Here is a 23,686-nt window from a genome sequence, read left to right as displayed (position 1 = left end):
AGGCCATGTGTTTTGAACTCGCCACCCATAGCGTTACATCACAAATATATGAATTTTTACACCAATCGAGTTTCAAATTAAAATATCTCCACAATTACCAACCCTAAACTAGCAAAAGTATACATTTTTGGAAAGCTGAAGGCATAAGGAATGTAACAATACATATTTCAACTCATTATACAGGGTGACCTTGAAATTATACAGGGTGGAATAAAAAAATTCCGGATACAAAAAGGGTTACTTAATGCATTGCTTATTACTAACTTGCAGTAATAAACTGAAAGTAAACAACATCTATTTAGTTAGAGGATAGGGGGAGCCTACAGACTTTGGAAGAAAAAAAAATCACAGCTGTTTGGTAATCTCGGAATACAGGGTGTCCAAAAGTATGTTAGAATTTTTTACAATTTATCATATTTTGAACTGAAGCATTTTACCCCTAACCCATACAGAAAAAGTAAGTCCATATTTAGATTCCTCATCAAATTTCCTATCAGAAAATGTATACTTTGACTATGATAGGATAAGTAAAAAAAATTTTACAGCAACTTTTACATTTTTACGACATCCGCATTACTTACTACAGTGTTTAATATGAAAGCGGGTGGTTTTGCGTAAAAGTTAGAATTTTATAGACTAAACCAATCATAAAGAGTTCAAAATGATTAAAAACAATTAGCAGAATTGTTTAGCTGTAAATTAAGACCAAAACCAAGTTTATACCCCCTGTAGCAGTGAATTTATTCAAGTTACACACGTGAAACGTCGCGTTCCCATAGAGTTTGTGTGTACCGCTTCCCCCTCCTCCGCTTCCCCCTCCTCCACCACCCTGACTGCTCGCAATTCAATCAACCACAGCTTCGTTAGTTGAGAAGCTATATTCTTCATATTTACAGGTTATTTAGTGGTATTATTTAGCTTTCAAATGAGACCAAAACCATGACATAATCTTTTTGTTTAGCCGAGGTATGTTGAATTGAACAGATCATAATTTGAAAATACGTAACACCACCACCATATTTGGGTGGCGAGTTCAAAACGTGTGGCCATAACTCAGTTTCATTATTGTTGACTTTAGCCTGATTGGGTCATATCTGGCCACACATCTAAGGTTGCGAGCCAGAAATCCTCAACTCACAAAGGATTCCTTTAAGTTAAGATTCCTTTGTGAGTTAAGGCTTTCTGGTTCTCAACCCTTGATATATAGTTACATCGAACATCAACCATACCTTTACTAGAAGACCTGCTACTAGTTGGTCTACTACTACTGATCCTCCCGGGACTTGGTGGCCGCCTAGCCGAGCCTGGTCTGCCCTCGCCTGCTCCTGCTGATGATCTTCCACTGGCTGATCCCGGACGTTTGGTGGTGGAAATCTGTGAGCCAGTTAAACTCAGTCCAAGGTCACTTGACCTAGACATGGCTATATTACAAGTGATGTATCATGTATTGCCTAAAAGAGAATATATATATTGTAAATATCAAGTTCTAGGCCTATTTAGTAAAAACTATTAGTTATTAGGCCAAGTAAAATAAATAACATGTATATGGTCCGCTTCCTCACCGACTTTTCAAAATTTTCAAAATTTTTTATTATTTTTCCTATTTGCTTCCTTACTTTGTTTCTAAAATTGTTATGATGAAAAGACATGTTAAGCAGGCTGCGACAAATCGCCTGTCCGATAGCCCGGGGCAATCACATTTTTTGTCGGGCAATTAAAACTCTGAAGAGCTGTGCCCGATCGGGCAAGTCTAAAATTAAAACAAATAAAGCTTGATGATTTAAAATGGAGTATTTCTGTCCAACTTGGCGTGTTCACAGAAGTAAAAAACGTCAAAACAAAGAAGAAAACTTCTTGAAATGGAACTCAAATTTCGCTAGGCACTCGTATCCCACACCAGACTTGCAGACATATACATGTATACATGCTAATGAACATCATGCCGTTACGTGACGTATTGGAAATTTGGCCAATTATAGAACCTGTTTCGTGCAAATATCATGACGTCAATGACGTCAGCTGGCCATGTATTTGCATATGATTGAGATTGAGATGTACTAGTGGTTGGCGAAATACGTAAATCGCCGTGACTTTACTGACAAAATTTCACATAAAATCCACATTATTTTCCACATGTAAGAAACAAACAGTGAAATAATTGAATGAAATGTTCATTTTTTATGCATTTCATGAATACTCATTTATTTATCAACTGAGAAAAGTATTGGACTTACGGTACTATGCACTGCACTGCATGATGAGTATGGTATGTGACTTTGTCGACAATTGTTGCCGTGAATATAGGTTAATTTCGGGCAATTTCGGGCAACCAATTTTTGGATATTGCCTGCCCGATCGGGCAAGCTAAAAAAAATAAAATTTGTCGCGGCCTGATGTTAAGAAGTTCTTGGTTATCATTTATAAACACATTGCAAACACTTTCTTCAAGCTAGGGGTAGGGCTTAGCTCGAGATACTCTAGCTAAAATACAGGTTTACATTTCTATCTTACATTATCTTGCTGTATTTCAGCTAGAGCTCCAAACGACAAGCTTCCGGGTTTTTTTGGAGAACAATACTGTTACGTAAGATGAAGAAGAAACCCGCCTCGGAGCCCGCCCTACTCATTATTTCATTGTACTTATTGCAATTTGCCTCCACACATTACGTAATCAACACAAAGCTTTTGTGAGGATTAGTGAGTGGATAAGAAATTGACAGTGGAGGATACGAAGGACACGCTGATTGTTAGTTGTCAATCATGAATTGCCGCAACAAATTAATATTTTACTGCATGGCATTCCGCAAACACCAAGACAAATTATGCCATATTTTTCCAAAGATCATCTCATATGAAGTTAGCTGAATGCGATCTGTACTTTTGTAACATTCCGATCGCTTTTGATCACCTATTATCGCGTAATTTGCTTGAAAACATGTGAGTTCATGTTGTGTAAACATAATTAGCATAGACACAAATGAAATTACGATGCAATACAATGCAATTTGAATGCGCAGCAGATCTATATAAATAACGTTGCCCGGTTTTATGCAGAATTAGACCCTGTCTGGTAGGGCTTTAGGGAAGTAACAAAAATATTAGGGGGCCTCCCCATCCCCGATTTTATGATGTGTTGACAAACACTTTGCAATTGCAATTTTATACAGAAATGAATGGTAAGAAAATAACACAATAACAAGTAACCGATTTTGGAAAAAGTCTGGACGATATACATGTTATTTTTATCACTTGGCCTTAGGTGATGGACTCTGTATCACTCCCAAAACCGAACCTAATAACAAATAATAATACAAATAATCTCACACAACATGAAAATGATGATAATTAGGCTTAAAAAAAAAAAAAAATTGTTTGTTTGTCCTCGACCGCCCGCACCTATTTTTACGCCCGCGCCTACAACTTTTTTTTTTTTTTCTATTTTTTTTTTTTTAACATTTTCCCCAAAACTGTAAGTTAAAAACATCGATTTTGTTGGATTTTCTACCTTTCTACGACTTTTACGTCTTGATTTAGGCATTTTACGCAGACCATATCATACGTGTGGACGTATGTCCAAATTCACTATACAAATCTATATTTCGTTGTGAACTTTGTACTCGGCGATCGTACTATTAAAAGAACTGAATTTATATCGTATAGCTAGCGTTGTTTGTGGACAAAAACGCAGGGTGAAAATGTGTAAATATACCGATTTTCTCACAAGTTACAAAAAAATGTACTAAATACTTTGTATTAAAATATTTTTCATACATTTGAAATACATATTTGAATGATATATGTAATAGTTTTTGATTTTTAAATATTTTCACGTGGTGATTTATATTGTCTGCATAACAACGTTCAAGTGATGCAGTCCAAACATGGCGACCTACGCAGTTTGCGTATGTGTTTTTTGATTTTTAAATATTTTCAGTACATGTTGAAGTTTTCCTGTATGGATTCTGAAAAGTGACCAATTTGTAAAGATAAAAACTGACATCCCAGGTAGGATGTACTAAGTCACTATGTGTTCAGCCTAAGCTTGATTTGCAGCTTCATTTACAAAAGCAGATAACAAGCAAACATAAGTTGGGGTATTTATGAAAACAAATAAAGTATGCAACTCATTCAGAAATACTTTGTCTTGTGTTTATTTTATGTTTCAATATTCTCTTCCATGTTTAAACATAAAACTTTAAATATCAACTCACAAAATAGGAAAATTTGTATGCTCTTAAAAACAAAAAAAAAAAAAAAAAAAAAAAAATGCCCGCCCCCCGCCCGCCGTCCTCTTTCAAAGCTGTGGAGGACAAACAAACAATTTTTTTTTTTTTTTTTTTTTGAAATCCGAGTATAGTCCCACCCGTTTTTTATGTGAAAATTTTTCACAATTGGGGGTGGGATTATACTCAATTTTAAGTTTATTTTTTTTCCGGTTTTGGAGTGTCCCTGGACCTAGACCTAGATGCTAGGATCATTCATGGTTGACCTAAAAAAAAAAAAAAAAAAAATGAAAATTGATACTTTGTTTTCATGTCATACTCTATTAATGATTTCAAAATGCATTCAAATTTTTAAATTTCAGAAATTTTTCGAAAAATGGGGGGTGGGATTATACTCGAACGTGGGACTATACTCGGACGAATACGGTACTATAGGTGAAAAGTAACCAAGCGCAAAAATAATAAAAATTTCTTTTAAATGGTAAATGCTCCATTATTCGAGAAAAAATACAAAAAAATACTGAAAATCAAAATTTTGGTCAGCATTTTCCGTAAAAAAAAGTCAGATTTTTAGTCAGAATTACAAATTCCGAATAAAATCGGAAAATTGGCATCTCTGCCTAAAACGAAATGAAATGAAAAACCTGATTCCTGAGGTCGTAAGTCCGTAACCATACTCGGCAGTGGGGTTTGACCCCCACCCTTTTTATTTTACCCCCACCCATTTTTATTGAGGCACCCTTTATACTGAAAATTCCTGACCCCCACGCTTTTTACTGAGGCACCCTTTATACTGAAAATTCCTGACCCCACCACTTTTTGTATCCATTGATGAAGTCACACGCATAATTCAAGTAAATCAAGTATGCAATTCTGCACCTATTTCACATGTGCTAGTCCGATGTTTTTCTCTCCATGAAGTTGATACATTATGTGAACAATGCAAAGCTACTACTGTACTGTACAATAAACATTTTAATGCATAACTGTACTTTTTTGGCGTCCAAATGTTGTTCTTGTCATGAACTGATTCGTTTCTCGCGTGCGCTCTGTGACTTATATCCTACCCTTCTTCGCTCAATCAATTATGCATATGATTAATGACGTCACTCATACATACGATCGATGTAAAGAATTAACTACCACACATCGTAACACATCATGGAAAAAAATCGGACATTTGCATATCACGGAAGGGCTTCCGTGAGGATATTGTGCTGGTCTGGACTCACGTAAACAGGCGCTGGGCCTGCATCAAATGGAATTTTATCTTGCGCAGGTTTGGCGATTTTTCTTGGAATTATGATTGTTTTAACATTGATAAAAATATACTGTAAGCTGAAACAAGCCCACGCTTTTTATTTCATTCCCACGCTTTATACCATTCCACGCTTTTTACCCAAAAAGTTTAAACCTCCGACCACGCTTTTACCAATTTTCAGAATTTCGAACCGGCACGCATTAAAAAGCGTGGACTGCCGAGTATGGTAACTCCCTTTCGGTTCCGCGCACAATCAAACTTGCACCATTGGCACTGTACAAATAATTAAGAGAACACACCAGGTACCACCACCATGATGATCAATTGCACAGTTGGGAAACCACCAACCAACAGTACACACACAGCTGCTCACATTACAACCCCATGCACTGAACTGACCAATCAGGTGCATGGATTTTCAAGAAAATTGGTTCTGGACTATGAAAAATGCTCATGCATATTACTTTTGTCCATCAACATTTGACTGTCTCCACTTGTACTTCCTACACAAGTAGCTTGAATAAACCTTAAACTTCCGTAGAAAAACTTTGAAAACCTCTGAAAAACTTGTAATTTTTTACAAAAAGCCCTTGAAATTTGAGTAATGTTGGTTCCACTTACATCAGTTACATGTATTTCAATGGGATGTAATTTGAGCTGGTGATGTCATTGGGTTATAATGTCATAATGAGCTGCCTGTGGTTGATTCATTTGCATAAGGCCGCGTGTCTTAAGTTGGGAACCCTTTGCGTGACACCAACAAAATTCAAGAAATGTACGCCTTTTTTGATTCAAACGTTTGCTTCGCAAGAACTAAACATCTCACCCTATTAAAAGTATACATATTTTTGAAGCTTTTGCTCCAAGGAATTCAAAAATGACATTATTTTCTTGATAGGGGCAAGGGTTAAGAAGTTACAAGTACAAATATCGGTGATTTTTCCATAAAAAAGTGTATGACTCAAAAAATTTGGTCCACTGATGAGATACATCCTAGAGTAAAATCTATGCCAGAATTGGATTATTCAAGGTAAGAGCATTCTAAATATGTATAGTTTTACAGGTATCCCTATAAAGGTAATCGTGATACATGAGGATGAAAATTACCTTCATAAAATTTGCTGTAAAAATCGTCACATTGTTATTTCAGCATAACGTGTCTAGGAAAATCATGTCCAGAGTGCTTTCTGGTTATACACACATGCTCTCTAAACATCAAAAATACAAGGCATAACTATGAGCCTGTCTAACATGCTTTAATCCTCAGTTTTTACCCATCTTGTTTATCCTAGCTGAATCAAAGCGCAGTCACGATAATGAACACAAAATGTCTTCATGGTCTGCATTTTGAAGAACACAATAATTTGCTTTTTTCTTGCGCTGTGAAAGGTCAATACCAACACAATATTGTACAATATTTTGCTTTGGTACAATGGCTGGTCTTTCATCTACTTTCAAACACCCTTCTCTTGTAGTCACTTGATAAATGAGTGAAATTCCATAGCCGTGGAGTTGCTGCTTCCTGGCTTGATGTGCAATCGACATTTTTAATGTATGATTATAGTCAGAATGAACAAAAGCTACCTCATTGACTGTAATAATGCCTTCTGATGCAACTTTTAGACAAGTGGTAATCATATGAATCACTTGATGGTTCAATGGCAATTACTGATCCTTGGCAATAATGTTTGCCATTTCTTCAGTTTCAATGACACTTTTTTGTTGGTGCTTTTAGATGTAGAAGACTTTTGATCTTTGCTGGTGTCTGATTCTGCGAACCTTACAAGCATGAAAATCAGTTTATAAACATGCCATACAATAACATGACAGCTCTCTGACATTCAGTTATCCATCACATTTAACAAATGCTACAGAGCGGAGCTTCCGAGTGTTTGGAACTGTTATGGGCCATTACTTTTAGTTCTTGACACTGTGTCAACTCTGTTCCTGGACTTAGATTATGATAATTAAATTATCAGTTACATTTTAAACAATGTTGCATTTTATTTTTAATATTATTAATTGCTTAACAATAACAGCATAAATGAGAGGGAGTATAATGTTTGACCTGTAGTGTAGGACAATGTAGTTTTTCAAAGTAGTTCATACAATTTCTAATGATCAGACTCGTTTTTGATGGCAAAATTATTTTAGCCTTTGCTAATTAACAACTCGTTAAGTGTCATTAATCTAATAATTTAGAACATTACAGGCCAACAATTTGTTTAATTCTTTATTAATTACTTGCTTCTAAAATACAGCATTAATGAGGGGTGGATATTTGACTTCTATCACAGTGGTTCAAACTCCCAACACAATTTCTGAATGTCAGAGCTTTTGTCGCATCATCGTTTTACTCTTAATTAGCAGCTCGTTAAGTGTCATTAATCTGTATAATTAAAGTAAAATTCATAAAATATTACAGCAGAACTATTAATAAGTCCATTCAAATAATCTATTAACCACACAATATTAAATTACTAAAAATTTCAAGTGGATCATAGTTGGTACCTATAAAAATTCATTTTTCCCATAGAGATTACATTGTACCGTGTCCAAAGATCCGTGTCCGTGATCCTCCCACTTTGCACTTCGTTAACTTATTGGTCCGTAAAATTAATTAGCAATGTCATATTACTTATCTTTTGGTATCATGTTCAAGCAGAATAAATTAGCTTTCAAATGAATGTAAACTTGAAGGATTATGATGCTGTCTTCATAGTTTAATTAAAGAGAAAAGTTGAAATTTTCAGTCAAAGTGTCACACCTCCCACTTTTCCGGCCAAGTCAAGACACACGGCCATAAGTTGAATTTGTAGTAATTATTGTACAGAAGTTTGCTTGTGCCGCGCTATTATAGGTGCATTGGGTAGCGTAATTCCAAAAGTATATATCCCACACCCCTGAAAATTTGTATGGAAAATCGTGCCTCCGACGTCATGCAGTGCCAAAGATCTTTGAAGAATTAATGCTGTTGTAGCTTGTATTGTTCGAAATATTTACTAACGGTCAAAGCTTGCTTTGACCGTTAGAATCCGTTCCTACTGAATATCGGTCGGAACTCGGTGTATAAAAATGCATCGGGATATAAACAAAGTGACATGGCTGATAAAAATGCTATGTATTGGCTTACTTCACCAGCACATTAATAAGCGTGTCATTATATAAGTTTTATTGTACTATTACCTGCCTGTTTGCACTTTCGATGCATACGATCCTAACATTATAAAGGAAATATCAGCTAAATATTTGGCAAGTTTTTCAGAGCTGGATCCGCCTGCACATGCTATTATTATTGTAGCCGTTTGCGCACGTGCTGATGGTGAAACAGTCTCAACCTCACGAGGGCATTTCACACACGTAAATTGTGCTTATTAATGACTGAATAACGTTTTGTGGGGTTGAGAATATTATCGACGTAACAGGCTCACGTGATAAGCAATTAGTTTTTAGTGTTTTTAGTACAAACCTAATTTAACAATACAAAATATTGATATAGTCTTATAAAATAGTCCAAAAACAAATCAGCAGTTAATGAAGAAGTAATTTCCGATATACTGTCAGTAGCAATTAGAAAAATTTATTATTTTTAAGAGTTTTGTTTATTAATACACATGTCTAGGGAAATTGAAATTACAAACTAGAAACAACAGTAAATTTTATTTCGTGAACTGACAGTTGAATCATCGCCGATCAATGGAAAAATGGGAGCAATTTTAGTGATGAAATATCCACGCAATTGCACTTGAAATGCTGAGTATTACTGAGAGTTATGTTGGGAACGTGTATAGTAACAAATTGGTAGGTCATGTTTATGTGGAAAGTGGTATTTGAGGGTATGCTTATTGAAGCAGTAAGTGGCCTATTGTATTAAGTGTACGGTGTTATTTACATGTTTATTCGCGCACTGCATTCAGATACTCGAGGACGCTAGCTACGAATGCGAGGGCATCCGTGAGCAAATTCGTAGCTAGCGTTTCTCGAGCAAAGCTTGTACTGTAGTAAGCTTAAAATTTATTGTTGACAAGGCTGTCAAATTCGGCAGGCACAAGAACCATTTTTAATACAAACAAGGTTCCTAACACACAAAAATATGTTTGAACTCACTTTCACGTCTCAAAATCATCACCGTGTATTGAAATCTAACATACCTTCTTGGTAGAATCTCTATATTGATGTTGAACACTTAACTTAAATCCTGTCACTTTTGATCAAAATTGAAAAATGTCAACACTGCGATACCGAGGCTGCCCAAATATATCCCATAAGTCTTTGCGACATAATACTCCATCTCTTTATCAAGAAGTCAAATCGTCGCTATAATACACACTTTCTTTATATTCTGTAAAAGAGATTATTAGCTGGGGAAGCCCTTTTTAGACCCATCTGACTTGTTTTTAGGCATTTGCACTTGAAAATCAGATCTCAATGAGCACACATTTCAATCTATATATTTTTTTCTTACACTGCCAGGCTAGGCGGATGCAAAAAAGCTACTGTTTTTTATTAAAAGTCGATTCAAAGAAAGCAAGAAACTCAGCTTTTTAAAGGCGAGTCACAATTTTTTAGACTCACTGTTATCAATGCGCAATACCTTCATTTGGAGATAATTTCATAGTTTGTATAATTACATGTGAAATTTAGCTACTAAACACAAAATAAGAGATTTTTAAAAACAAATAGTGGTTTATATGCTTTTTTTCTTTAATATGATATAAGTAAAAATATTTCGCGTATAATTATTTTTTGCCTTATTACTCATCATCTATTGGCAGCCATTTTGTGAGATAAAGCAGTGTTTTTTCAGAAAAGTGAGGGATTAAGTGCCCGTAAAACGCGGTGTGAAATAGCCTTATTCCAAATGTTACAGACCAGAGTGCATCACTGAAGCTAGTGTAGCAAAATGGGCGACAAACGGAAGCTACAAGGTAGAGTATATTATCGTTAGTAGTTCGTTACGCGTCGAAATAATTTATTTTGGGATTTATTTTTGTGTGAATCACGATGATTGCACTGCACTGATGAGAATTTTTGTACGAGTTGCATTTTCTGGTATCCACTCCAAGCATGACGTGATATATTCAGGGATCGATCTCCGGTACCCTCTGATGTAATACCGTTGTCCCCTTCTCGAAATTTATGAGAAACAGTTTAATAACTCCCAAAAAGAATGAATACAAGCCGTCAATCAATGAGATAATCATTTGTTTTGTTTTTATTTTCAATCATTTTTAAAGTCCCATCATGCCCTGCTTCAAATCAATGAGGCATGCAGTGTGAAGCATGTGTTTTTTTTGTACACTTCAGTTCTAACATTAATTATCATGTGATTTGTTAAGGCTTTAGTCCACTTTTAGTCCACAAGTCTGCATAAAATTGGCTCACTTTGTCGGGATCCTGACTACCCGAGTTAAGGATAAAATCCCGGGTTAAAATACTAATAGCCAAGTTTATCAAATGGACAAATTGAACTAGCAACAACAAGATTAAACATTTTTTTCTGTTCAAACAAACCTTTTATTCTGTTGAACAAGCTTTTTTTTGTTCCAAAATTCATGATTTGATTGCTATTTTTGATACAAAAGAGCTCCATGCAAAACTGGTGCATGCCAGCTATGAAGATTTCGCGTAGCACAAGCGCCGCTCAGCCTCAGGGTTCGATAATTGATAGGTTTTACATGCACAGATGCATGTTGCCATGTAACATTTGTCATAGATGCATGTAAAATTTTGCCTGTGCATGGCAAAATTTCGGCCCATATTCAAGGAAAAACTAACTCGAGAACTCTAGCTTCGAATTTGCACACGATAGTTACGCATTCGATGCTAGAGTGTGTAATTTTAGCAAAATTTTTGATGCAATCGCCTGTCGTGATCAACTGTGTTTACTTCTGATCTTCCATTGCTTTACACGGTGTCATGCTTCAGCGAATCCGACTAGATTTTGAATGCAATGGTCTCTAGCCTAGAATGTGAAGCTATCGGTGAGCAAATTCTTGGCTAGACTTCTCGAGCAAGGAAAAACTGCAGTGGTCGGTGGCACTGGTGCATGTACGGTAACTCTTTATTTTCTAAATCAACCTCTGCGAACGATGGATGTACGGCCCACTCGTTTAGACGATAATTTACGCCAGCCTAGCGTATCATACAGTTTCAAGCATGTTTGACATCTTTTTGACAAAAGCGATACTGATAAAGGGTACATTATTTGCTTTTCCGATTATATTTAAATTATTTTTGCAAAGAAAAATATAGCTACGGTACCGTTCTTTCAATTGTTTCCAAAAACTTGTTTTGACCTTACATTTTACCCCATAATTTTCCCTCATTTATTTAAGCCCTGCTTGCTTGAGAACTGCTTCCAATTTGCACACAGTAGTTGTGCATTTGATGCTACTGCTGGAGTCCATTATCATTTTCAGTCGATCCGCATCAGCTTGACATTTGTTGCAAATTTGGATGAAAGTTATTTTGTTTACTAGTCTAAAATTTTGTTGAAGTTGAAGTACTTGGACAATTTTAGCAACATTTTTGATGTGATTGCACGTCATGATCAGCTGTGTTTACTTCTGATTTTCCATTGCTTTACACGGTGTCATGCTTCAGAGATTTTTACTGGATTTTGAATGCAATTAGTGCCACTCTGCGCCATTCACTTCTTTGATGCATGCGTAATAAATCAGCGATTTATCAGATTACCGGTCTACATTATCATGTTATGATTCTCAGATGATTGAATTAGCTAATCGGAATTCTGTGTTTACGTTATGTACACTCTCATGTAAACTGGAGTTAACTGGTTCTGTGCTCTCTACTACTATAGCCAAAATAATAAATTCTCGATCATGAGAGCCAACTTGGGAACGCACAGTTATTTGCGCCGAGCGTATTACGCAAAGACCGGCGTTACGGTGCAAACACAGCTTTTGAGAATTGGCCAATCACACGATCGTTGCTAGGCAAGGTCAAGGTTCGGTCTTGCAGGTCGCGCGATCGTGTTATTCTATGAAAAATACGCGGATGCAGAAGGTACATCCTCTCATGATCGAGAATTATTATTTTGGCTATAGTACTAAACTTAGCTTGGTCGTACACGTATAATGTACTTTCTCTGCCGGCTGGCGGGCTCAAAGGCCTTCCTTAGGTCTATGGAACAAGAGTGGTCAGACAATCTGAGAGGTAGAGTGGTCAGTGGTGCCAGCCCATTCAATGTCTTATAAAAATAGCACTTTGAAGCAATCTCTCTTGTATATTGAAACTTAAAAGAGGTACCGGTAATGATAATTGATGAGTGGCAGTGTTGAATTTGGAAGATAGTGCAAGCAGCACAACCTTTGCAAGCGAGCAACATCTTTGCTTCTACAACCAGACAGAAGGTCGTTGTCATATACTAAATACATGTAGTCTGTCTTGGATAAAATGAGAATTTTTAGTGCTGGGTGGTATTTGAGGGAATTTTTTCATGAAATTGACAATTTGATTGAAAATTGCTTAAACTGGGCCAATTTCTATGTGATTTGGCCAATTCCACCGTTACGGACGTTACAGATACATGCAACTTGTAACTTAAGTGAATAGCACACATGTTTGCTGTTAGGATAACACTTTATTTCTTAGTATGCTACTAGTGCACACTCTAATGTTCATTATTATGAAGCAATTTTGTTTTGGCTTTCTTAGTTAATTAGCTACAGAAATTAGAAACAAGGGTTACGGACGTTACGCGAAAGTGCCTGCCTTTTTGACAGATGGTACATATCCTTAAATCTCCATTCAGTTCTGTGTTTAATTTTTTTCTGTTAACTACATTGAGCAAGCCCTGACTCCATTCTATGTAAACATTACAAGCAAGTTTGAAATTAATACTCCTGTATCGTCCTACACTGTTGATTTAGTGTTACGGACGTTACATTTTATCTCAAATGTAACGTCCGTAACGTTTTTCATGATGAAAAAAAACTGTCAAGGTGCTTCCTCAGATTTTTTTCTTTACTATCTTGAAGTAGGTGTGACATCATTCTATGGAGGCATGATTAGCAAGTTTGAAATAAATGCTCCTGTTTTGAGCAATAATGTTCCAAAATTTTGTTACGGACGTTACAAAGGCACTTTTGGCATGGAATTGGCCATTTTGCAATTTTTGACACTTGAGTGCTGGGTGCTAGAGCTTAACAGTGGTGGGCTCTAAATCTGAGTGCCGGGCTCTGCCGCCCGCCACCGCCGGCAGTAGCTACATCCTTGGCCCAGATTCTTGAATGATGGTAGCTAGCAAATGGAGTAGCTGCAGAAGTTCAGCATCACTAATTTTTTGTGTTTAAAATGTTTGAGAGTACATGTAATTGTGTGAAAGGGTGGCAATTTAAAAACTAGAGAATATTAAGCATCCAATCTTGCACAATTTAGCAGTAATGAGGCCAAAAATTTCCGAAAATTCTTCATAAGGTTTTTTATTTATTATTTTTAATTTCTTACTTAATCTATCTGGGTCAATAATTCAATAGCAGACATGTTCTGCCATGATGCCCAGAGTAAGGGTGTACAGATAGCCAGGCGTTACCCAGATCAGAACTAAGCAGAGAGCGGATAATAATTTAAAAAATATTTGCCGCTGCCGGGAATTGAACCGGGGACCTATCTTGCACCAGAGTCCATATCCACTGGGCCACACTGCCTTGGAACGCTGCTAATTCACAGTAGGTAGCACGGTAACACCAACCTTAATTGTGATTTTTACATGATCTATTTTATTTTTATGTTTCATTTACAGGTGAAATAGAAAGATGTTTGAAGAAAGTTACAGAAGGGTGGAGACATTTGAAGATATCTGGCAAAAGGTATCTATGGTAAAAATATTAATTTATTATTATCATATTATTATTATTATTATCAATTTATCATCATCATCATCATCATCATCATCATCATCATCATCATCATCATCATCATCATCATCATCTAATATTATTATGAACGATTTAAGCATTTGCTACATGTATGAATGAAAATGATGTAGGAACAACGACATTACCGAGTTTCGAACATGCATATATCCAAAGATTTACATTATTTCAGTTTTATACATAAAAATTCTGAATCTGTGTGTCTACACTACATGTCTAGTGCACAGTGTCAACAGCCAGTGTTATAAATATAAACTTAATACTCCGTTGGTGAGCGACGGGCGATTGGTATTTCACCGAACGCAAGAAAAGGAGGCCTCCCGTATCTGATTGTATTTTTATAGTTTTGAATTTTTATAGTTTTGAATTTTTATAGTTTTGGTAGGTCTTATAAAAGTGACCTAAATGCATAAATTTCCTAATATTCCTTGCCATAGTATTCGAGTAAGCTTACAAAGTCAGGCATAAATTAGCTGGAGGTCACAATCGTGAAATTGCATTGACATTTACATGCATGTAACTGTGTATTGTAAATTTGTAATATATACGTTCATCCAGTTCATTGCCAAATAAACATGTATAATTAAAGACAGAGATAAAAACAATTTATCGCGTCTGATGTCACTGTCAATTATGATCCTTGATTGGTTAACACAGGTTAGGAAGACCGATATATCTGGTGCTGATCGGAGAAAAGGAATAGCAGCAAATGGCGAAAAATTAGGTACTTATACAAGGCAAAAAGCAGCTTTTCTAGGCATTGTGGACACTATAAAGACCTAACTTTTGAGATGGTTTGCATGTCGAAGGTGCAAAATTAACAATACTGGCGCCGGTTATAAATCCGCGTTCAGCAAGTCATCATCACAACACTTGTAAACAAACCGTATTCGAGTTTGATTGACAGATGACGTCAGACGTCTTTATCTTTGTCTTTCATTATAGTAGAATTTTCATGAAATTAGTAAATCACGTATTGCATGAAAATAACAGCTTTTATCAGGATTCGGTAAAAAGTGAGTCCAGGTTCACCTAAATTTAGCCGGAACAGGACTCATATTTTTCATGTTTTTAGGAAATTTTACAATATTGATAAATACCCCATCTACCATATTCATTCCATTAAGGTGGTACTACACCCCTTGATAAATTTGTGACTATTTTTGCATTTTTTCTCAAAAAACAACACACTGGTAACAAAAGTTATGTATATTATACATGTAGGAGCAAGGAATCTAATTACTACACTGAAATTTCAGTGACTCAAGACAAGCGATACGTTATTTATGATAAGAAAAGAGGTACCGCTAGAATGTACCTCATTTCTTAACATATGAACCACTTGTCTTGAATCACTGAAATTTCAGTGTTCAAAGTAATTGGATTCCTTGTTACCTTTTGTTACCAGTGTGTAGTGATTTTTTAGTACCACCTTAAACACCCATCAGCCCTCGAATTAAGGATCTGAAGGGGCACGGCAACTTTTTTAGGGCAAGTTGATAATTGCCGTGGATTTTCACTGAAAAGGCAAGGCAGCACGGCAATTTGTAATATTTCAAAAGGGCATCAAGGCAACTGTTGAAAATTTGAGAAGGGCACCAAGGCAATTTTTCAAAAGCGAATAGATGCATTACCGACCGTCAGCTGAATTCGACACCAAAGTAAAATTCGACTCTCAACTTTACACTAAAACTAACCTGATTGCTTAAAAAACCTGCTTTAATTTAAGTTAAATTTTGCGATCCCTAGTTCTGAGCTGCAAAAGCTGCAAAACTGACTCGAAACAGCGATGAAACAGCTGTAACTTTGGTAATAATATTGATAAAATTCGCGGGATAAAACTATTTCGTGCAAAAAACATGTACAAGATAAGACGAGACCGGAAGGGTATCGCCATCGGTTTGCAATGGGAAGTCAATGTTTGATAATCGAGAGAACAATTGATTTGCCCAGCGCTCAGATTCTGTTCACGACACAAGGTCGAGGAGTCTTAGTTACTAACAGCGTTTCTGATTGGTCGATAGTACGTTGGAGGTATTTTTCTGACCAATCGAGAAAATGAAGTCAGAATGTCAGATTTCTAGCAACCAGATAATGTATAAAAGTCGATGTGATTGGCTGAATATGTATGCTTACGTACAGGGGTAATGAATATTAATTCACAACAAACTATTGTGTATACTGTGATTGATAGCTGGGTTACGATGTTCAAAATAGCGATCGTGTTCAAGATTTTCGATTTAATTTTCCACAATTTTGTGGGGATTTAACCAGTACTTGTTAATTGATTTTATAATGAAGGGACAGGGCTGGCCGGCTAGGGCACCCACAGCAACTTCATTTAGGGGCACGGCAAGTGACTGCCGTCGGTAAAGGACATATTTTGAGGGCATTGCGGCAATGGGGGTGGGCACCCACGGCAATATGCCGTCGGTGCCGTGGGTTAATTCGAGGGCTGACACCCATGCCCCTGTAGTGTAAGCCACCTGTGAGCTATTTTCCTGTAAGGGTGATTTATCCTTGTACCTTGTAGAATTTCTCCTCGTAGACCTCCTTGTGGAAGTGTAACACAGGGCTGACGAGAGTGTGGGACGCTAATGTTTACTTCTGGTCGTCATCGTTGAGGTCTGGTCCACTTCTGAAATAGCTTGTTTAAAGGGTTCAGTTGTTTTGATATCTACAGTCGATTGGGCTAATTGGTTCCAAGATGAAATTGTAAGGGGGAAAATGATGTAGCGAACTGGCTTGTTGTGATGAAATTAGAGTTGCTCTGGTATTGTTGGTTGTGCGTCCGTCTTGGTCTGTCAACTTTCTTGGTGGTGTATCTATTCAATTCAAGCTCAAATCCACCATGAATTATTTTGTGAAAGGCACATAAACGTTGCTTTTCACGTCTCTGCTCCAAAGTGTTCCAATTTAAGGTTTGAAGCATATTGTTCACACTTGATTTTCTTCCATAGTCTCCTAAGACAAAGCGTGCAGCGCGTCTTTGCACCATTTCGAGGAGTTTTGTGTTTTCTTTTGTGACTGGATTACATGCTATCGAGGCATACTCGAGGTGTGGTCTAACCAAGGTTAGCCCAGCTTCTCTTTAACACCTTTGGAGCAGTTATAAAACTTTCTCCTGATGAAATTGAGCACTTTTGTTGCCTTAGTAGAAGCATGTTTTGTCTGCGTGTTCCACTTGAGATTGTTTTCAATATGCACGCCTAGATACTGATGATTTGTAACTTCTTGAAGATGTTCCCCCATCATGGTGTAGTTTGCACTCCCTGGAGTTCTTTGTCTTGATATTCTCATGACATTGCATTTTTGCGGCATTGAACTTCATGCCCCATTTATCAGCCCAATTTACCAGGCTATTCAGGTCTTGTTGAAGAGACTCTTCATCCTTCTGGTCTGAGTACATCCGAGGCAGCAACCCTAATGCTTTGCATGCTAGAGCCATAGGCCCTAAAGGTAAGGCCTGCCAAAAAACAAGATCTCACTTTTCATGCCGCGATTCTCACTATGCTTTTACGAAAATTTACCCACTCTAGGGAAATCCAATTTTTTTCATATTAAAAACATGAAGAAAAACCACAGAATTAGAGAAGGAGAATTGGGACTCGATCGCCATCTTGATACAGGCATGGAGCAAAAATTGGGGGTATTCGGTTTCCCTCGGAATGTGCATAAGGCATTCCCTGTCATGCAAGCGCGACATGGATGATAGGCGCATTTGAGAGACGCAGTCTTGATGCGACCTGCACGTGAGTACCACTACCACGACGCTTCAGATGAGATGCAGTCACACAGAATTGTTTTCGTTTGTGTCCCCGCACCGTCGGCAAGGACCTGAATACCCCCAACTTTCTCTCCATAGCTGACGGCGCGATTGTATGTGGCAATTCTGTAATTCTCTAATTCTGTGAGAAAAACGTTAACAGTATATTTCTATCTAGAAACACTAATCCAAAATGGCTATTCACATGCGAAATCGCTGGCATAGCCAAAGAAAAGGTCATGAAACTGCAAATAAAGGCAAGTAATGATCAATTTAAAAAATGTAAATTTCAGTGAAATATTTTTAAATCGGTTTGTTTATTTTGTTGAATGCACATTGGAAATTAGATCCGAATAAGCTTAAATTTTTCCTGTTGTTGCAAAATGCCATTTTCCGCTTTCAAATTCGTGAAATTTCTCCGCTTTCCATAAAACGGAAAACTTAGGGCTCTAGCAAAAGCCATGCTTTACAGTGTAGGCCTACTTAATGAAAAATGGCATTTCATTGCAAATGAGTTCCACGTTTAGGCTAAATGTCAGTCTATTTATTGAATTACTGGAGTATTTGACTATAAAACTCCAGCAGATGAAAACTCCAGCACGTCAAGCCCTAGCTGAATTTCAACGTAAAACTAAGCTCCATGTCGGATGACCCAAACCAACATGGGTCGTGCAAATCCAGAAGTAGATCAACAAACTCTTACACAGACCAACGACAGAATAGCCTGGAGAGCAGCATAGCCGGAAAGCTTAGACGATGATGATGATTGACTATAAAACATTATCAGAGATGCTACTTTTCAGGTTTTAGCCTGATTTCAGGTTTTTTGAGAGTCTAAATTCCCATGTTTTTATTTATTTTCAGCCTGTTTTGGGGCTTTTTGGCTTGCATTCACATGCTTTTTTATGCCTCCACCGGAGGTATTATGTTTCCTGGTTGTCCGTCCGTCCGTCCGAGCTTGCGAGTGCAATTTCTCGGAAGGGGTAAGGCGTATAGTGATGCAATTTGGTGGATGGGTGGCAATTGGCGGTCTCCAAATTTTAGCATGGTAATTAAATTAAGACCTAATTTGCATAATTTATGCATATCAAGCAAAATAACCTTGTGCACAGGTTATCTGGAGATCTGTACAAGTTACAGTGATGAAACTTGGCGGAGAGTAGCACAGCCAGAGGTTCTTGACCTGATTTGCTTTTCAGCGCTAAAAATTTGCGTAAATCGTAAGGTCCTTGTGAGGTCATTTGGGGTCATCCAGGGTCAAATCGCCATATAGTGTTGCAGGTTCATGAAATTTGGTGGGAACGACTACTGTAGGAAGAAAAAATGTCAAGGTAATTTTGAAGTCATTCAAGGTCATCCGAGGTCAAATTGCGATAGATTGTTGCAGGTTCATGAAATTTTGTGGGGAGGACCACTGAAACAAGGCAAAAATGTCAAGGTCATTTTGGGGTCATTCGGGGTCATCTGGGGTCAAATCGCCATAGACTGCTGCAGGTTCATGAAATTTGGTGGGAATAGCCACCGTAGTGAGGCAAAGAATGTGAAGGTCATTTTGGGGTCAAGGTGGAGGCATTGCGGCCGACGCTTTGCGTCGAGAACCGCTCAGGTCGAGAACCGCGAAATTCTAGTTTTCTCATTAGTTTAGGGTTTTTTAGGTGAAACTGAGTGGCATTCTCTATAATTCAAGGGCAAATTTTTTGCCATTTTTTTCTTCAACGGACGCCGGCAATTTTGTTGACAATCTAAACATTGGTAATTCTGAACTATAGATGGCAGACGGCAGATTTAATTTTTTTTTCATATTTTCTGCCATTTTTGTGCCATTTTGGGGGGAAAATATCGCCTTTCTCACTTTTTAATATCCCATGTTTTACTTCAAAAACCTTTTTTTTTTTTGCCTAATCCTACTATATAGGCTCAACATAGGTCCCAATGCTCAAGATATTTAGTCCGAAGTTATTCTCAAAATATCAAGAGCTATCTGTAGAACTACTGAACCAATAGTAGGCTTATTTGTACCCGGTACTCATTTTAATGCTAATTCCAAATACGGTATGGTTATGAAAATGTACAATTCTGAAATTTCTGCATTAAAAGGAATAATTGGAACTTGTTGTCTACAGTCGAAACCGAAGTGGAAAGAGTGAACCTATACCTGATAACTAAAAAAGTGCAGAGACGTGATTGCTTTGGGATTTTTTTCTGATTTTATTTTTAGGATTGTTTCTCTTTCGTTTCCTGTACAAAAGTAGGAAAAAGCCTTCACAACCATGAAAATGACATTTATTTAAATTGCTAGTGCATTGTACAAAATAATATGAATTAAATAACAAAACCAGTGGTGCTTGATGTTGCTAATCTGTGTGTCTCTAATTATTAACAATACATACAAAACAGTAGCAGTACCGGTACTCATTGCCTGTATTTAAAGTGAGAATTCATCCATGTAGCCAATTATTTTGAAAGTTAGTCATTTATGTGTGTGTGATTTTTTGCACTTTGCCAATTTTAAAGTACCCGAAACTTGACTAGTTCAAATTGCAAAAACAGTAATGCTGTGAATGAATCTACACTGCAAATCAAATTCAAGTACTATAACTATTAAAGAATGGACATTTTTGCAGTACATTAAATTTTCATCCTGGGTGCAGAGCTACCGCAAAAATAAAAATGTGCAATATGTTTGTTAAGGAATCGGATAGCAATGTTTGCACAGTATTTTTATGGGACATGAGAGCACATCAGACACATTAAATTGCATTCTGAATATGAGGAATGTCCTTGCAATTGATTTCAAAATAATCGAATAATTTTGATTTCTTGAAATTTGATAGAAATGGCAAATTATTAAAAACTGATATTTTTGACGAAGTACACGTTAATGATATGTACCTGAAGTGTATGTAGCTGGGAGGAAAAGCTTTCCATCATCTGAAAATGTTGACCTTTGCTAGATAAGCATTTTTTTCCCAGAACAAAATTTTCTGGTCTTTTTAGGGGGGAAAATGCATGAAAGGTCAAAATGTTCAAACGATGGATGGCTTTTCCTCCAAGCTGTACATACACTAAAATATCATTAGATGTATAAAGTTTACTTCGAGGACTACCGTATATGGCCATGCGTTTTGAGTTGGGCTGGTAATGCGTTACATGTTTTCGCGAGATGAAAATTGCATGTTTTTCGTTTAGCTATGAATATCTTTCACAAATTATACCCAACATATATAAAAGTATACATTTTCTGGCTTCAAATGAACCAAGGAATCCAAAAATGCACTTTAAAATGGCACAGGGTGTAACACTAAGGAGTTATGAAACTGAAAATACCAAATATAAAAGGGAAAAAATGTAAAATTTGACAAATTAAAAAAAAAAAGTTAGCTTCACCCCACATATTTAAAAGTTCCATATTTGAATTCCTCTCAGTCAGAGCTTTAAATACATATATAACATCATAAGGTTCAATAAAATTACAATGATTTTGCGCCAGCTTTCAAGGCATATTTTCCCATTGACTTCAATGTGTAACCCGAACGGAAAATAAAATATGCAAAATTGCTTCTCAAAGCAAATTAAATTACCTGGAATATGATTGTATGGTGTTATAGTATGCAGTTTAAAGTGAATTGTAAAAATGTGAAAAAAGAAATGGACCTCTTGCATCATATGCCCCCTGGGGGTCACTTTTATTAAATTCTGATCCTCCTCCTCCTGATCCTCCTCCACCCCGCACATTATGCTAATATTATTCAAATGTTAATAACTTTTTACAACTTTTTTAAGGTTAACTGTATTGATCTCATCACAAGCTTTAATTTGACACCAAATTTAACAACATAGGCTACATATTAACTGAGAAAATTAAAAGATGAACCCTAAAATGCAGCATGCATGTAACATCTCCACCTACAATGTATTTACTGGCCCAACTCAAAACGCATGGCCATATATATAAAATATTAAAACTAATCAATTTTTAATAAGTTGCCATTAAAATTTGTATTATTTCGCGAATTAAAAAAAAAAATCTTCATGAGGACATTCCTCGTATTCAGTATGCAATTTGGTGTGTCTGATACATTTGTATGCTCTCAGGTCCCACAAAAATACTGTGCAAACATCGAGCTCTGATTTTAAGCATACAAAAACTCAAAATTCATGAATTTTAGAACAAATTCAGATGTGATGTAATACACTGACATGTACGTACATGTACTATTAAAAAAATTTTAAAGGAAGTTTCAAACAAGTTTACAAGTGTTTACATAAAAAAATTCACTGGTTACTAATGGTCTACAGGTATAAATCTTGAAGTCTTTACTGAATTGAATTTTAATCCTAAGTAAAGAGTGACTGCTGCTCCAGGTGGAATACATTTCCAGCATTTACCTTGAGTTTGAAATCATTGAAAGTAAGGAAGGAATAAAAAAGAATATAATTCAGTAAATTATTCTTATTGTTATCTTGTCGTCGTTTGAGAGTCCTCAGGGAATTATGTGTGGGTGTGAGTGAATATGATTAATGGTAGAGCGTGATAAAAAAAACCAGTTTTACTTTGATATGTAGTGACTGTGAGCTGGTCACTGTGTACTGATATTCAGCCCTCGAATTAACCCACGGCACCCATGGCATTTTGCCGTGGGTGCCCACCCCCACTGCCGTAATGCCCTCAAAATATGCCCTTTACCCAAGGCAGTCACTTGCCATGCCCTCTAATGAAGTTGCGTCGGTGCCCCAGCCCTGCCCCTTCATTATAAAATCATCTATCTATGTTTGTGTGTGTTTTCTTCACTTTTGAGAAATTGCCTTGGTGCCCTTCTCAAATTTTCAACAGTTGCCATGATGCCCTCTTGAAATATTACAAACTGCCGTGCTGCCTTGCCTTTTCGGTGAAAATCCAAGGCAATTTTCAACTTGCCCTAAAAAAGTTGCAGTGCCCCTTCAGATCCTTAATTCGAGGGCTGCTGATATTGAGATGCATGTTATACTGTATGATATTCTGGCACCTAAATTTTCCAAGGGGAACTGCCACCCCATAAAAATCCTAATAGCACCAAAAATTCAGCAATAATTACTGTGTTTATCTTCATTTTTTCCAAAAACAAAGTGTTTGGACCAAATGGCAATTCAGCTTCATTTTGGGTTAAAACAGTTTGAAAATGAAATATGTTTTCACATGCTTCGCACACAAATGTCCCAGTAAAAAACAGAACATTAAAATATGTTTATCCACCCCTAAATTTTAATGCTTCCGCTGTCACTGTGGTTGATTAAATTATTTATTTTTATTTGGCGGGAGGGGGGTGTAGATATGGTTGATGATCAGCATGATCAGTGGTAAAATATAGGAAATTGAGTGTGCAAAATTATTGGTTTCAAATTATTGATATATGTGATGGCTATTCAAAGGTGTTTTACATACATCTAGTGATACACATTCTGTACATCATCATACCTGTTGATAATGCATGCATGTCACTGTTGCATTGAAATGTGTTTTACTAATTACTAATTAGGAACACACATCTACATTTAT

General features: G+C 36.6%; 2 protein-coding genes across 2 annotated transcripts in view; one reads left to right on the top strand and one right to left on the bottom strand.

Moving 5' to 3' along the window:
- Positions 1–9,732, bottom strand: part of LOC140164805 (centrosomal protein of 131 kDa-like) — a 49,689-nt gene extending 39,957 nt beyond the window's left edge. The window contains exons 1-2 of the mRNA XM_072188174.1: positions 9,636–9,732; positions 1,230–1,451 (exon numbers count right to left, since the gene is read on the bottom strand). Of these exons, the coding sequence (XP_072044275.1) occupies positions 1,230–1,419 (190 nt within the window). The 5' untranslated portion in view covers positions 1,420–1,451; positions 9,636–9,732. The remainder of the gene's footprint in view (positions 1–1,229; positions 1,452–9,635) is intronic.
- A 530-nt stretch (positions 9,733–10,262) lies between these two features.
- LOC140164803 (CCR4-NOT transcription complex subunit 3-like) overlaps positions 10,263–23,686 on the top strand; it is a 38,048-nt gene continuing 24,624 nt past the window's right edge. Inside the window, 2 exon segments of the mRNA XM_072188170.1 lie at positions 10,263–10,412; positions 14,252–14,318. Of these exon segments, the coding sequence (XP_072044271.1) occupies positions 14,265–14,318 (54 nt within the window). The 5' untranslated portion in view covers positions 10,263–10,412; positions 14,252–14,264.

Source organism: Amphiura filiformis, chromosome 11, assembly GCF_039555335.1.
Source record: "Amphiura filiformis chromosome 11, Afil_fr2py, whole genome shotgun sequence".
Taxonomy (NCBI): Eukaryota; Metazoa; Echinodermata; class Ophiuroidea; order Amphilepidida; family Amphiuridae; genus Amphiura; species Amphiura filiformis.
Note: the sequence above shows the minus strand (reverse complement) of the source record. Positions and strands in the feature narration are given on the sequence as shown.